The sequence below is a fragment of the Giraffa tippelskirchi genome, chromosome 6 (genome assembly GCF_054371585.1).
Source record: "Giraffa tippelskirchi isolate mGirTip1 chromosome 6, T2T-mGirTip1v1.2.pri, whole genome shotgun sequence".
Classification (NCBI taxonomy): domain Eukaryota; kingdom Metazoa; phylum Chordata; class Mammalia; order Artiodactyla; family Giraffidae; genus Giraffa; species Giraffa tippelskirchi.
In genome coordinates, this window is record NC_137280.1 from 45,572,578 (window position 1) to 45,590,143 (window position 17,566).

Sequence of the window (17,566 nt, forward strand, 5' to 3'; positions counted from 1 at the left end):
TGGTTATCATCTGCAAATATTCTGATATTTTTGAAAAGAGACACAAATGAAGAGCAAAGAGTATGAAATACAAATATAGTTCCAAATATTAAAGAAGTACTTCTAGAAGGCAGTGTAGGAGGCTTGTGAGTCACATCTAATGAAAACAAGGTAAGAACCCTAAATAAACATTTAATGTAAGATAGAAACTCATCAGAACCATGTTCTCAGGTCTATGCTAGAATCATTTCCTAATATGTAATTTTTCCACTCATCAGAACCATATTCTCAGGTCTATGCTAGAATCATTTCCTAACATGTAACTTTTGGGGGCTTCAAAATCACTGCAGATGGTGACTGCAGCCATGAAATTAAAAGACACTTGCTCCTTGGAAGAAAAACTATGATCAACCAAGACAGCATATTAAAAAACAGAGACAGTACTTTGCCGACAAAGGTCCATCTATTCAAAGCTATGGTTTTTTCAGTAGTCATGTATGGATGTGAGAGTTGGACTATAAAGAAAGCTGAGGGCTGAAGAATTGATGCTTTTGAACTGTGGTGTTGGAGAAGACTCTTGAGAGTCCCTTGAACTACAAGGAGATCAAACTAATCAATCCTAAAGGAAATCAGTCCTGAATATGCATTGGCAGGATTGATGCTGAAGCTGAAACTCCAACATTTTGGCTACCTGAGGTAAAGAGCTGACTCATTAGAAAAGACCCTGATGCTGGGAAAGATTGAAGGCAGAAGGAGAAGGGGATGACAGAGGATGAGATTGTTGGATGGCATCACCGACTCGATGGACATGAGTTTGAGCAAGCTCCAGGAGTTGGTGATGGACAGGTAAGCCTGGCGTGCTGCAGTCCATGGGGTTGCAAAGAGTTGGACAGGACAGAGCAACAGAACCTAATTGAACTGAATTTTTCCACCTTAAGCAATTCATTTTTTAAGTGCTCCTCTAAATAAGATATCAGGAAGAAAGATAGAGATAATAAGGTAATACAAACTGCATCACCCAGAGCTTTTTAGCAAGAGTTTTCCTTATCTCCAGGAAACAGTTCAAAAGAATCTGGTTAACTCAGAGATCTCTATTCCATGTACTTTCTGTTGTAAAAGTTAGACTTTCTAATATTTTATTCCTCTTGCTTCAGAATATATCACATCAAACAAAAGAGTGCATTGACCATATGGGCTTCCCTGGTCGCTCAGACAGTAAAGAATCCGCCTACAATGCAGAAGACTGGGGTTCAATCCCTGGGTCTGGAAGACCCCTTGGACAAGGAAATGGCAACCCACTCCAGTATTTTTGCCAGGGAAATCTCACTGACAGAGAAGTTTGGTGGGCTACAGTCCATGGTGTCGCAAAATTTCAGACATGACTGATGGACTAACACTTCCACTTCACACACTAAGATTAGAGTTCCTCACCATATGTTCTAAACAATACCTGCAACAGAATCTCTGCAAGATGGGAGGAAGGGCAATTATGTTGAAAAACGTTGATTCATGGGCTATATCCAAATCTAATGAAATAAAAATTGGGGATAAAGACCACAAGAATTGGCATTTAATAAGCTTCTCAAATGATTTTTAAGCAAAACAAATCTTAAGAATCATCCCTGAAGAGTCGACAGTTTATGAAACATATCTGAATTTGTGCAAATTTGAACTCCCAGGAATGTGCAGAGTCACTGTTGGTGGAAACATTAACAGACCTATGAATGAATTAATGGACTAATTGAGAGCTAAAGCAAAGAACTACAGGATATTTGATTCTATGTAGATGCCAATATTCACTAGATTCACTCTTCTTTCACAGCCTAAAGAGGTCAGTGTTAATTGCTCAGTTGTGTCCGACTCCCTGCAACCCCACAGACCGCAGCCTGTCAGGTTCCTCTCTCCACGGAATTTTCCAGGCAAGAATACTGGAATGGGTTGCCATTTCCACAGAGAGCACAATATTCTTAGTGCTGTTTATTAACATGTACTAGCACTGTTCACATACCAGATGTGTGACAGTTGCTGAATGGAGAACGTGTTTCAGTGGATTTTCTCAAATGTTTTCACTATAATCCAGAAAGACAAGGACTGTGCTATTAACCCCACTCAGGTTACACTTTAACCCAAACTCACTTGGCATTTGTGTAGACAATGATGGTATGAAAACAAGATGAAGTCAGAATTCAGAAATACAGGACAAACTCTATAGCAGAAGTATTTCATAGAATTTCATTTACAATATATTCCCATGGCTTAACAGGAGGAAATCTTTATTATTCAGCATGTGAAAAAGATTTTCACACATCTGTGTACAAGCATCCTAGCTCTTCAATTGTACTAATTAATTTAGTGAACATTTAAAAATATATGTGCCAATTTTCTATAATGTTTGGTTAATACTGCCAGTATAATTAGTGGAATTTTTGAGACTATTTAATATTTTTAAATGAGAGCTACATAAATTGAGAGATGTGGAAGGTATTTTATTCAGTATGTTCTAGATTGAGAGTACTAACTTCAGAGATGCTCAAAATTGCTATGTCTTAACATCCACTAATTTGGATATTTTAATCTCAAGTATGTACTAATTCTGTATTAAGTTACTTTTGTATATGCTGAATGAATTTCTAAACCATATTTAAAGCAATCTTGTAGACAGTATTAAAGGATCCATAAATAAAATTTTTGAAAGTCCTGAGACTTTTTAAAAGAAAAATTTCTACAAAGAATATCATTTTAAAATTATAAGTTTTCTGACATCCTGATGTTCCCAATAATCAATATGCAAAAGAAATAAAGTTTTTAAAAATGTCCCTCTGTGATTTAGACCATTACATATGCTTTAGATTATTAAAATACAGGTATGGAGATAGGTAGACAGATATATTTTTTTAAACATTTAAAGGCCTTCTCCATTTTTTTCTTTAACATCAATGAGTGTCAGTATCCATTTCTCATTAGGTGAAATGCATGTTCTTATTTTGCAAATATGAAGAGTCTGTTTTAAGAAGCATCCAATTAAAAAAAAAATTATTTGTCAAACCCTTGACAAGTAAGTCCTTCCAGAAAATTAAGTTTATATTTTACATAATTTGGCAAGATACTGCCAACTGAGTTTTAGAAATTCAATTACTGTATTCTGCAAAGAATACCAGAATAATTATACCTGTTTTTAACTATTAAATTTAGAATAAATAAAATATATTTGCAATCACCTTGTCTTCAGTAAAACAGTTTTAATTTTGATATGATTATTTATAAGCTAAGACCAGGAACTATAAAGAATGACTAAAGCTGTTTCTCTCTTTTAACCTCTCTGTAAAGTGATTTTTAGATATTTGTCTCATCATCAATTCAGAGAAAAATCTAACAGAAAACTTTTTAAAGCAATACCATACTAAAATGCGCAAAAAAGTAGCTTTCAAAAGGTTCTGATGACATTTAAAATGAGGATAAATTATATACAGAATAATCAAACACATAATTGCAATGAACATCCCACCAAAAATAAAATGAAAATTCCGTGTAATATAATGAAAATAGACTGACATTTACAAGCTGAAATATCTTTTAAACTAATGAGGTTCCTCAAGTCTTCTGTGCAAGTGAATGGAGTAAAATATACAGGTATTTGTTTCTCCACTTTTGAAAAGTTATTGACTTTAATAACTCTAAAAATAATGTGAATATTCTTCCTTGTTCTATTCATTGTGATCAATTCTATCATAATTATTGAAATATTTGAGAACATCTTATATTTGAAGTTGAAAACTACTTAATTTGAGATGAATTGGCAGATATCTTATTCAACCTTGTCTGTAATTACAGCACCAACTGCAGAGGTGCTTAAAATTGTTGTATCTTTTTTTTTTTTTTTAAATTGTTGTATCTTAAAATTTCACAAGTTTGGATATTTTATTCTCTGCTATATATTAATTCCAGGCTTTCCAGGTAGCATAGTGGTAAAGAATCCACCTGCCAATGCAGGAGACACAAGAGACATGGGTTCGATCCCTGGGTCGGAAAGATCCCTTAAAGAAGGTAATGGCAACCCACTGCAGTATTCTTGCCTGAGAAACCCCATGGACAGAGGAGTCTAGCAGGCTACAGAGCATGGGTTGGCAAAGAGTCAGACACAGCTGAGCACACACACATGTATATCTTAATTCCATACTAAAAGCTACTTTTATAATATCAGTTTTTAAGTAGCATTTTAAGTAATTATAGAAAATAATCTACTTAAAATTATAGATATTGTATTATAATATTTTCACTTTCCTAGTACACTTAGAAAAGAAATCCACAAATACACAACTGTGAAGAATTAAATATTAGCATATATTAATAATATTAGATTCCTTAAACAAAACAAGGGCCAATAATTTTACTCTTAATAAGTTCTACTAATTCAATTAAAAGTTTTTTCCCCTTCAAATCAACAAGTTTTTACTCAGGAATAATCTTATCTTATATTAACATTAACTAATAATTATGTTTTTTACGTATTTATCAGTGCACAAAGTGTATAGACTGCTTCCCATGCATAACAAATAAAACTTTCAGCCAGTTACAGTATAGTTAACAATCACAAGTTAAACCCTTAAAACACATAAGCTATAGTAAATTCATTCTAAACAATGTTGTAGATTCAAAAAGATATTTTAAATACCACATGTCTCTGTTGCAGTTTACAATGATTTCACAGGCTAAAATTCGATTTCAAATAAGTTCAAGAACTTGGTATTTATATTTTCCTCAAATATGTACAATCACTTCACTTATGTTTCTCTAGAATCAAGAGTTTCAAAATGATTATTTCAAAATTTTTTAATAATAAACAAGATGCAAATCTAATATTAAAAGGACTAGGAAGATAGATACTATATAGTTTCTAAACTGATTTAGGAATGTTGCATCAATTGATTGGTATATGATTTTAAATCCAATGGAATGCACAAACCTACTGAAGATGCAGTTCTTAAAATTGAGTAACTTAATAACCTTTTTATTTCATACCTGTACTTCACATATTCATTCACTACTATATCATGGCTGAAAAATTCTTAGCTCCTGCACTAACTGAAATTATTCAAGGACATCTATTTGATTTCATGTAAGAGATGAGCCACTCACTACATTAGTTAAAGGCATAATTAACATTATAAGTCATGAACTTACATATATTACTTTGGAAAAAAACTCTGAGTCTACATTTTAAATAAATACTTCTAAATAATAGAATAATATTAATGAGCAGGAATATTAGGGCCTTAGAGACAAATATATTTCATATTCAAAGAACATTTTACTTAATTGATGAAGTCTCTGGGCACAATAATTCGCTGATAGTTTTCTGTTTTATGACCTTTGTTCACTGAGACAGCTAGGCAACAGGGTTGTATATGGCATTATTTTAGGGGACAGCCAAGTATGCTTGGAATATTCTATATTATCACAGAGAAATCTCATAACCTAGAGACCAGCGTTAGTAAACCACCATCTGCCTGTGCTGACATATGCAGACTTCACAAGGAGAAGAGTCCAAACCTCCAACTACCTCTCATTCTTAAATTTGTTCAGACCACAGGCTAAAGTGTCTAAATGAAAAAAAAAAAAGAAAATTGAGACCCAGCTATTAATTGCTCACATTAGGAAGTCTCTAAAACCCAATCCTTTGGTCTTCATCATGGGAGACTAGAAACTTCAGAACAGCAGAGCTGAGATATAGGGATGCCAATACTGAGTGGACACCTGAGTCTCCTTAAAGAATCCCTTGGTGTTACTGAAACAAGATGAGTTCCTAAGCCACTGCAGTATTCTTGCCTGGGAAATCCCCTGTACAGAGGAGCCTGGTGGGCTACAGTCCATGGGGTTGCAAAGAGTCAGACACGACTGAGCAACTGAACAACAACAACCACTCTGATAAGACACTCCTGAGGTTCTCAGGAATCTCAAAGCGATTCAGAGAATGCCTGGATTTCTTCAAAAGATACTCTCTGCAAGATAGAGTAAAACTGCCTTCATATGGGTATCAACTGACCATGAGCCGTCATTTAAAGGAAAGGGATGAGACAGAAGGATATCTGTACAACGGGTTATCCACGTACTGATACATCAACACTGATGTTACACAGGCCACATCCATGAACAGTCACTATTCCAGACTTGCCCCCTTCACTGCTACTGATGAGGGCAGAGGAACAACATACAGGCAGTGTCATAGAGCACAACAAGAATCCATTCCTGCATCAGCAAACCTGCAAGGGTCAGGACCACACTCTGCCTGCCAAACTCCATCCACCTATCCTCTGGGACTTAGCAGAGGAATAAGTCTCTCTAGAAAGCATTCCTTGATCACCTGACCCTACTTCCACAATGGATGCTATTCCTATGTACGACTCTGTGCTTAACCAAATTAGCACCTGTAGTGAAAACTGAGTGATGTGTTTGTATTTTCATTTTGAACACTTGAATATACACAGAAACCACGATTATTTTTACATCCCCAGGACTAAGCCCAGTGCCTATCATTCATTAAACGTTTGCTGAACGGAAGTTGGATGAAGGTACAGCCACCACATCTGGCACATCTGGTGGGAGACGAGATCCCTTAAAAAATACAATGAAACTTAACAGTTCTTTTAAAAAAAAGATGGACAGCATGAAGTGAAAATACCATGGCACAGTCTCCTCAACTTTGGAACGAATGCAGTTATTATAACATCAGACAACATCAGTGAACTTGCCATCACTAACCAAATAACACTTTGTAAGCCTATCCTTGGAGACCTATATCATTTATTATAATAACTGTATTTTACTGCCCTAAACACTTAAAACCAAGGAAGCTAGTTTAGAAAAAAATCTTTTAAAAAATCTGTATATTTCTGGGGGTCCTGTTTCTAAATGTAAAACTTATTTGAAAAATTCAAATGATTTTTATCATTTTTTCATTCCTAGTAAAATGTTACAAAATATTTGAAAATTGTCCTAATTATTTAGAATAGAATAGATAACATCACTGAATTAAAAACTCTGTTTTATATGTTGATCATTCGCTTTGAAATAAAATTTCATTTCTTTCTTTGAAAATATGGTTTTACAAAAGGAAGTTCAATTAAAAAAAAACTACTATGCAGAGATTTCTGATGAAATAAAAATAGACACCTACTTCATTAAAAGACACAAAAGGACTTCCTATATATACAGCATCAATAAGGTTTCCATACAAGTAATAAGACTATAAAAACACTGAAATCTCTGCAAACTTTCCTGTCATTTATGGAAGACATACAAACATTGATTTACTACCTGCCCCTTTAAGTTTAACTTGCTTTTTCTAAAACGTCTTTGAAACAATAGGGAGACAGCTTGGAATGAACTCTGAAATAGGTACTCTGGATATATTGTATAGACAGAAGATGTGACCAAGGCAGTAATAATCAGAGAATAAAGCAGACAGACCTGAATTTGTATCACAATTGCACAGAGAATAAAGACTGATTAAGCAGGGAGAAGGTGAGTGCTGCCTATACAAAGCACAAAATACAGTCTGATAAATATTTTACATGCCAAGTTGATTTCAACTTAATTCTCACATGCAACTCCGTCAAAGTCTAATGAAAAGTGTGTGTTAAATGGTTTCTTTCCCCTATAACAAAACCTTTAAAAACTCTAAACCCCCACACACTTTTACAATGCCAGAGAAGAAAAAGAGAAATTATTAATTTTTAAAATTACCCAGCAATTCCATTGCATCATCTTCATTATCAATATCTTCTTCTGTTACAGATGGGGTGGGACTATGGACAGACTCAAAAGAATCTTGAGAAAGCATGGCTGCCAGAAGTTTCTTGTGTTGCTGTTGCTGCTGTTTTAATCCTTTAGTCTTGAGCTCCACCTTTAAGCTGAAGAAATAGTTCAATGTGAACTTTCAATGATGATGACATTATCAGTTAGCTGTGGTAACTAAAGAAAATCTACAAACAAATTTTCACTCAATTATTTTGCTTTGCAAATCTATGCATATATTAGCAAAATAACTCTAGTAAAATAAAAACTCTAAATGTGTAATGACTATATATATTGTTGTTGTTGTTTAATCAGTAAGTCATGTCCATTTTTTTGCAACCTCAGGGACTATAGCCCACCCAGCTACCCTGTCCATGGAATTTTCCAGGCAAGAATACTGGAGTGGGTTGCCATTTCCTCCTCCAGGGCATCTTCCCGACCCAGGTATCAAACCTGTATCTCTTGTGTCTCCTGCACTAGCAGGCAGATTCTTTACCACTGTGCCATGTGGGAAAGCCCATCAATACACTCCAGGACTCCACTTTGCTTTGGTCTAACATATAAGTTCTAAACAAGTATCACCTGGAAAAGGACAATTGAAAGTGGCCATCCCCTCTACCTCCTCCCACTGGATGGTCTGCCTTCTGATATCTGCTCTCTTTCTCCTGGCCCCACTCTTTCAGGGGGGCTGACCTTGCTCTGTTTTATTTCACATTCTGATTATGAACACAGGTTGGTAAGTGTTAGACTTTTCTTGCCCTGTGTGGTCTCTTTTGTAGGAAAACTGGATGATTCCTCTCTTGAGCTATCTGCTAAGCTTGTTTAGTTCACTACTGAAGCTTACTAGGAAAATCTGTGCCCTTTGTCTTGACTCTTAATCAGAAATTAAAAGGTTCTCTTTGTATTAAGGCCCAAGTAGTTGAAGAGATCACAAAAAGTTTCACCCTTAATTGCTGCATTTTGATTTATGCAAAAGAGCTCTTTTTCTTCTTTATATGTCTAAATGTGATGTTTTCATAATTTATTTAGCAAGACATTTATTAACTGCTTGCTATGTACCAGGTGTTGTGTGCACTGAGCTGCAGAAATAACACATATGTCCTTGCCATTCTCATTACTTTAAAGCAAGTATTGCTTTTCTATAACATCTTAGGAGAAAATCTGTACAAACTTTCTGGTCAACCCAATACTTTGAGTCTACAATTTTTGTTTCCATATTGGTCTCACCTAGCACACTACCTTGTGTTAGTGCTCAATAAATATTTAACAAATTCACACTTTCTTTTTGAATCTCATATTTTCTAACAAAATAAGAATTAATTTCAGTTCAGTTCAGTCACTCAGTTGTGTCTGACTTTTTGTGACCCCATGAATTGCAGCACGCCAGGCCTCCCTGTCCATCACCAACTCCCGGAGTCTACCCAAACCCATGTCCATCAAGTCGGTGATGCCATTCAACCATCTCATTCTCTGTTGTCCCCTTCTCCTCCTGCCCCCAATCCTTCCCAGCATTAGGGTCTTTCCCAATGAGTCAACTCTTCGCATGAGGTGGCCAAAGTATTGGAGTTTCAGCTTCAATATCAGTCCTTCCAATGAACACCCAGGGCTGATCTCCTTTAGGATGGACTGGTTGGATCTCCTTGCAGTCCAAGAGACTCTCAAGAGTCTTCTCCAACACCACAGTTCAAAAGCATCAATTCTTGGGTGCTCAGCTTTCTTCACCATCCAACTCTCACATCCATACATGACCACTGGAAAAACCATAGCCTTGACTATACGGACCTTTGTTGGCAAAGTAATGTCTCTGCTTTTAAATATGCTATCTAGGTTGGTCATAACCTTCCTTCCAAGGAGTAAGCATCTTTTAATTTCATGGCTGCAAGAATTAATTTAAGTAGATGTAATATGAGTCCTCCAACTTAAGAGATATGAGAATCCAGGGAAATGGAAAGATAGGTAGTGAAACAAAAGAAAAAAGAACAAATAGATTGGAATGTGAATAATGAGAAACAAGCAGCAGATAACAAATGTGTAACTCCCATTCATCAGCTGACAATGACCAAGACCATTTCATGAATGGTGAAGCAAGTGTTTTCTTTAGTCTCATTAAAATACATGATTTGGTCAAGAAGATGGTGGTGTACTACCAGAACCAGACACAGATTGAATCCAAAAAGCTGTCTAATAACGAGTCCATCTGAGTCTATGAGTCCAAAGACGACTAGCAATGTGTTTCATAAAATGACTATTTGAATTAGGGAAAGTATTTCCTAACTAAATAAATGAATAAATTCTTAGATAAATGAGAGCAAATTTTTAATATATTAAAATGACCTCATCAACATTCTGAAACATATGATTTAGTTATATACATTTTTGGTTTTAAAGAGAAATTTGTGAATTACAAGGGGAAATTTTTGTATGTTTTAGATACAAAAATTTAGATATGTTTTGTATGTTTTAAGGTTTCTGTTTTTTAATTATTTTGGCAAAATCATTTTTGATTAATCAATATTCTTTACGCTAAAAATCTGCATGCGAGAATATTCAAGAATAGCAAATAAATTACTAAGTTTGATATGGTCTCTGCCACATGTATTATATATTTTCTAACATGCCCACAACAGCCAAAATCAGACAATTTTATGATTCTTTCTTTCTTCTTCTTCTTTTTTTTTTTTTTAAAGTTCCCTCCATCCATTTTCTTCTTTCTTGTTCTGGTTTATTTTCCATCATACCTCTTACCACTACTTGAATTTATGGCATAAATTAATATATTTGCTTATTTGTTGTTTCTTTCTAGCTGCCAACAGAGGAGCTCTAAGAGGAGGGGAACATTTCTAGGGTTTGTTAAAAGATATATCAGAAGTAATTATGAGCTTTAATGAAAAGGAGCACTGCTTATGGGAAGTGAATTTAGCTTCAATATTTAATATATGTTTCTAGATTATAAAATTTTCTATTCATTTTATGGCATATTTACATCTGATAACGATGCTCTCAATGAATAAAGTCAATTCACAAGATCTATAATATTTATTGATATTATTCTTACTTTAATAAAGTGGTTCATCTTAGAGGAGCTTCATTAGGCTTTCAAGGCTTGATAAGCCTATTTAAAAATTCAATTATAATTTAGCAAGTAATTTTAGAGAGTCTATTATCAGCTATTGCAAATTCTAATTAAGATGGCTCAAAATACAAGTATATAGGTTTATTAACTCAATTTTTATTTACATTTATATTATCAATGTGTGATTATTTTTAACAACTCTAAATGTGCAATGAATATATATGCTTCCCACTAAATGCCTAGACAAGCCACGGCAACCAATGTCAAATGGTAGCACATGACAATCATAGAAAGCATGCAATTATTTCCTAACACATTCACCTCTCTCTATGACTCTTTCTTCTGTTTTCTTGTTCAGATGTTTACTTTCTTAATCTCTTTCAACAATTAACAATTACATTGTCTGTTCTTATTTTATTAGTTTCTCTATCTTGCCCTCATAATTGCCTTCATTTTAACAAGCACTTAACCTTTCAGATGACAGTTATGTATACTAAAGTTGTTGACCCTCTTCACACAATGCTGTATTCGTAGGACCTAAGGAAAAAGTTCAGGTGAAGTGTATCATTTTTTAAAAGTTCCAGGAAAGAGTCTATTCATAAGACTCTCAATGGTTTACTGCACCATTTATTTAATTCTCTCTAATCTAATGATGAAAGTCCAGCCTATTACATCTGTATTGTTCTGAATGAGAGGGAAAATTAGCGATGTACTAAAGATTGGGTATTGTAATAACAGCCATTCAAATAAGACCTGAGCAATTAACAGGAGGGGAATCCATAATAGGAAAAGAGATAAAATGTTATGATAGACTATAAACAACCCTTCGTATAAATAACTTTTACTTATTAGATGTCTACTCACAGTCTTCTGTGCCTCCTTCACTCACATAGCAGATGCCTACTGACAATGGCAATGTTGGAGGTCCAGTAGGGGAGAGAAAAACAGAAGTTATCCTTAAAAATTAAGTCTTCTCTTTCAGGAGTCTAGAATGTAGTCTGCTAATTTTTAAGACTGTTAAGTTATAAGATAAGGTCATTACTATTCAAGGGCAAAAGCTAATACTCTGGCAACAGACTCTTGAGTCACTAGGAAATAGCTCTCCAATCTGTTTTTATTTATTCAAGTCAAATTTAGTGCTGTGTGAGCTCCTGGCATAAATTTGGAAATCCTGGTTTTGTACTAGATAATGGAATATAGTTTCTAATCCATAACTTTATTGCTACTCTTTAAATTTAGTTCAGAAAGCATGCCTTCTTTTTTCTCTAATGGGGCATCTGAGTAGGATTTTCACCCCTTTCTTAGTTTCATAAGTAATATATCAACTCATTATTTAAAGATAGAGAAAAATAAAAGTGAAAAAAAACCTTTCAAAACAAATACTTGAACGAGAGCTCCACGGACTGAGTTTTCTGGGTAATGGATATTACTAGGATTGCAAGAGAAAGTCTCCTTTATTGGATATTCAAGAGGAAATAAGAGCTCACTGAAGCTAGGAAGAAAATAGAAGGACTAACATTTGCAATAAATAGCTCCTATTTATTATTATGACTAGATGAAAGCACAATGAAAATCGACATTTCTCTATTTTATATTTAAGAACTGAAGATCTAGCAATGAATAAAGATAAAGGTCTAGTGTGTTTCATACCTCTAGTGTTAAAAATAAAATTACCCTCATTGACAGGTGAAATTGATCTGACATTTCACAAAAGAAGGTAAATGGATTTTTAGAAATGGTTTTCTTCTCCTTATACAGTACACTTCAACTATTTAAATAATTTAAAAGTTATTTCTCATGGAAATAGAATCAATTTTCTATATGCCTGAAGCACATTAAACGAGTATTCCGAATTTCCTTCCCTCCAGCCAAGTGATAAGTCAAAGTAAAAAAACCCCTGAAAGCTATTACATTGTAGAAAATACAGTTTTCTCCTTGAGAAAGAATGGTTATTGGTTGCTGCTAAATTTAATGTGGGAAACAAAGTTACTGTGGCTATGCTATGCACAGGAAAAACTCTTCTGTGGTGCTCAGCTAGCAACACTCACAGAAAGTTTAAGCTCCTGTCACATTTCAGTTGATGAGTATTTTTTCTCAATCTTGTGTAAGCCATGCCTTGATAATGCCTTTTCACTCCAACTTACTCACAGAAGTTTTCATTTTCATTTCAAATTTTACTCACTGCAGTTAGTATTACAAGAAATAGTTACACTGAATACACTTTTTCTAAAAAATATTATCTAGACTTTTCAAAATTATCTGACTTCTACTAGTATATGGAGGGGCCTTCTCAGTAGTAAGAACTGCTTTCCAATGCAGGAGACATAAAGAGATGCAACTTTGATCACTGGGTCAGAAAGATCCCCTGGAGAAAGAAATGGCAACTCACTCCAGTATTCTTGCCTGGAGAATCCCATGGTCAGAGGAACCTGGTGGGCTACAGTCCATAGCATCGCAAAGAGTCAGACACACTGAAGCAACTTAGCATGCATGTGTACCAGTACATGGAAACTTAGGGCAAATCTTCTGAAACCATTTTGAGCATCACAGGATTGAGTAAAATAAATCAGTGACTTTCAAATCCACAAATCATAATAGTTTCAAAATCATTTCAAAAGTTAAACCATAGAGAATGTAAATAATTATATTCAATCATAGTTATCAACTCTAAACTCAAATGGTTCTAAACCAAGGTTTCTCTCTATATATTCCATCTAATTCCACCTTGTATAGTCTTTCATACTTGGGTTCAATTCCAGGGTCAGGAAGATCCCCTGGAGAAGGAAATGGCAACCCACTCCAGTATTCTTGCCTGAGAAATCCCATGGACAGAAGAGCCTGGTGAGCTCCAGTCCAAGAGGTAGCAAGAACTGGACGTGACTTAGCGACTAAACTACCATAGTCTAACATACATTTAATAGTTTTCTTCTTGCTGAATAACTAGATCTCTCTGGTAAATCAGAAGTCTTCCCTCTCCAATTTTAACCCTCACCCTAATAATAAGCAGGTCTTGTCCAATATTACAGTAGGTCTTGACCAACAGTTTATGTCCTTTTAATTATTTTTCTATTTGGTTTCAGTAGCAAAGAAATGATAAGCTTGCTAGGTGTAAAGCAAAAAATCAAAACCAAATCTAAAAGCAAATCTGAGAAAACTCTATAATTTTAAAAGAGAGAAATTAATTTTTATCTTATATATGACATAATATTCTATATAAAATTGCTAAGAGTTATCTCATCAAAATCATGCACATGATTTCCCTTTTGCTTGAAATGATGAAAGTGTTCAGAATCTTAGAAGACATCTCATCTCACCTTCCTGCAGGGCTAGAGCTACTGTCTTCATTTTCCCATTGTTCATTTTTACTTCTGGGAATTGGGGGCTGTAGCATTTCAGCGGCCAGTGGGTCAGCATCATTCTCTTCTCGACCAATCCACTCCCCAATCACACGAGGTCTCAGAAGAGAAGAACTAAATGCCATGGTTTCCTGAAGAGAAGAAAAGAATTTCTGTGCCTTAGATAACATATTTCCATGAAAAGGGAGATAGGGAAATATTCTTGTCTAGATTTTAAACTGCTTCCTCAAATCAAAATGTTCCTTTTTCCCCTTTCTTTAAGAATTGACATAAAATTTCAGTTCTTTCCATCTCTACAGATGACTTCCTCTATAAGACTGATGCCCACTTATGAAGGCCATTTTGATAAAGGATCCATGAATGAAATCTTTGATTTGGATTTCTTAGGCTATGTGTTTGTTCTCAAGATGGAAGAGGGGGAAGATAGCATTACCACAAGGAGGAGTGTATGGGAAGGCCCACATAGTGAAACAGCTTGGTGTTGTTAGAAAATGGTACATAATTTCTCAAATGTGGAAAAAATTGAGGCGGAGTCAGAGAACAAAGTCCAGAAGAGATAGGGTTAGAAGGATACATTGCCTCCAACTGCAAAGCATTTTGGACTTCTAGAAATCCAGGGGCTTCTCTGGTGGCTCAGACAGTAAAGAATCTGCCTGTCATGCAGAAGACCCGGGTTCCATGCCTGGGTTGGGAAGATCCCTTGGAGAAGGAAATGGCAACCCACTCCAGCATTCTTGCCTGGAGAATCTCATGAACAGCCTGTTGGGCTACAGTTCATAGGGTTGCAGAGTCAGCCACGACTGAGCAACCAACACTTAGAGAAATCCAGTAGAGGTTGGAAGTAGAGCAGTATCAATGACAGGCATGCTATGCTAATTTTAAAAAATGCTAAAGTGGTCTTTTCTCATAAACTAGGATATGATGTGACTCTTAAAATGATATTTTAAATATTTACATCATTTAATACTTTATAATGAATGCAACTGCTAGGGATATCTCGTATATGGAAACAAAGAAGATTAAAAAGCAATATCTATTGTATGATCTACTTTTTGTTTAAAAAATTCATATGGGTATATCTTCATGTGCCAGTTTCAGCCTACCAATAACCAATGCTGTTATTGAACCAGCCCTTGTGGTTCTTAGTATAAGTGCAAGACACTCTTCAGCAATAATCACCAGATAACTTGAAAAAATAGAGGTTTATGACTTACAGAAGCATTTTGTATGGCTTTAAAAAGCATCACGACGAACAAAGCTAGTGGAGGTGATGGAATTCCAGTTGAGCTATTCCATATCCTAAAAAATGATGCTGTGAAAGTGCTGCATTCAATATGCCAGCAAATCTGGAAAACCCAGCAGTGGCCACAGAACTGGAAAAGGTCAGTTTTCATTCCAATCCCAAAGAAGGACAATGCCAAGGAATGTTCAAACTACCACACGATTGCACTCATCTCACACGCTAGCAAAGTAATGCTCAAAATTCTCCAAGCCAGGTTTCAATAGTACGTGAACCATGAACTTCCAGATGTTCAAGCTGGATTTAGAAAAGACAGAGGAACTGGAGATCAAATTGCCAACATCTATTGTATCACAGAAAATCAAGAGAGTTCCAGAAAAACATCTACTTGTGGTTTATCCACTATGCCAAAGCCTTTGACTGTGTAGAACACAACAAACTGTGGGGAATTCTTCATGGAATACCAGACCATCTTACCTGCCTCCTGAGAAATCTGTATGCAGGTCAAGAAGCAACAGTTAGAACAAGACATGGAATGACAGACTGATTCCAATTGGGAAAGGAGTACGAATAGGCTGTACATTGTCACACTGCTTATTTAACTTATATGCAGAGTACATCGTGTGAAATGCCGGGCTGGATGAAGCACAAGCTGGAATCAAGATGGCTGGAAGAAATATCAATAACCTCAGATATGCTCTTACGGCAGAAAGCGAAGAACTAAAGAGCCTCTTGATGAAAGTGAAAGAGGGGAGTGAAAAAGCTGGCTTAAAACTCAACATTCAAAAAACTAAGATCATGGCATCCAGTCCCATCACTTCATGGCTAATAGATGGATAAACAATGGAAACAGTGAGAGACTTTATTTTCTTAGGCTCCAAAATCACTGCAGAAGGTGACTGCAGCCATGAAATTAAAAGAGGCTTGCTCCTTGGAAGAAAAGCTATGACCAACCTAGACAGCATATTAAAAAGCAGAGACATTACTTTGCCGACAAAGGTCTGTCTAGTCAATGGTATAGTTTTTCCAGTAGTCATGTATGGGTGTGAGAGTTGGACCATAAAGAAAGCTGAGTGCGGAAGAATCGATGCTTTTGAACTGTAGTGTTGGAGAAGACTCTTGAGAGTCCCTGGACTGTAAGGAGATCAAATTAATCAATCCTAAAGGAAATCAGTCTTGAATATTCATTGGAAGGACTGATGCTGAAGCTGAAACTCCAATACTGTGGCCACCTGATGTGAAGAACTGACTCAGTGGAAAAAACTCCAATGCTGGGAAAGATCAAAGGCAGGAGGAGAAGGGGACGACAGAGGATGAGATGGTTGGATGGCATCACCGACTCGACAGACATGAATTTGAGCAAGTTCCGGGAGTTTGTGATAGACAGGGAAGCCTGGCATGCTGCCGTCCATGGCGTCACAAAGAGTCGGACATGACTGAGCGACTGAACTGATGACTTACAGAATCTCGAATTACCCAGTACACCTGGTACCACACAGAGGGAGAGTGCAAGAGAGCAAGCACGGGCCTGGTTTCTGCCTTTACTGGGGTTAAAGGTGGGGGCTATGGGTTTTTATGGGCTCATTGTTCACTGGCAAATTTAAAAGAGAGAGTAGAAATGTAAAGTTGGAAGAGAAAAACTAAGTGGCCAGTTGAAAAAAAAAAAAGAATCATCAGGTTATTAAAATCAACTAACACCTCTAAGACAAAGGAGCTATAGGGCTGGGATGGGCCCTGGATCTCTGAAATATGTTTATTAGTGATAGCCATCCTTGAAGTGGGCATCCTTGGTGGCTCAGTCAGTAAAGAATCTGCCTGCAATTCAGGAGACCTGGGTTTAATTCCTAGGTTGGGAAGATCTCCCGGAGAAAGAAATGGCAACCAACCCCAGTATTCTTGCCTGGGAAACTTCATGGACACCACCTTTGAGGTAGATGCCTCAGCAATCAAAGCTTAAAGTCAGGCACTTTCTATACAAAAACAACAAACAAAACCTCTCAGGGTTTCTACTATAAACCATCAATGCATCATTCATAGACTAACTCCTTCATTTATTCATTCTTTTATATTTATTATGATTCACTATGTGCCAGACACTGCTTGATTTACTAGAAAAAACAATGG

The 17,566-nt window shown here is 35.9% G+C and overlaps 1 protein-coding gene across 9 annotated transcripts in view; it reads right to left on the reverse strand.

Annotated features, from left to right (window-relative positions):
* C6H8orf34 (chromosome 6 C8orf34 homolog) overlaps positions 1-17,566 on the reverse strand; it is a 348,003-nt gene that overhangs the window by 208,347 nt on the left and 122,090 nt on the right. For all 9 annotated transcript variants that reach the window (XM_081501834.1, XM_081501835.1, XM_081501831.1 and 6 more), the window contains 2 exons: positions 14,161-14,333; positions 7,723-7,889 (listed from right to left, as the gene is read on the reverse strand). In XM_081501834.1, the coding sequence (XP_081357960.1) occupies positions 7,723-7,889; positions 14,161-14,333 (340 nt within the window). The remainder of the gene's footprint in view (positions 1-7,722; positions 7,890-14,160; positions 14,334-17,566) is intronic.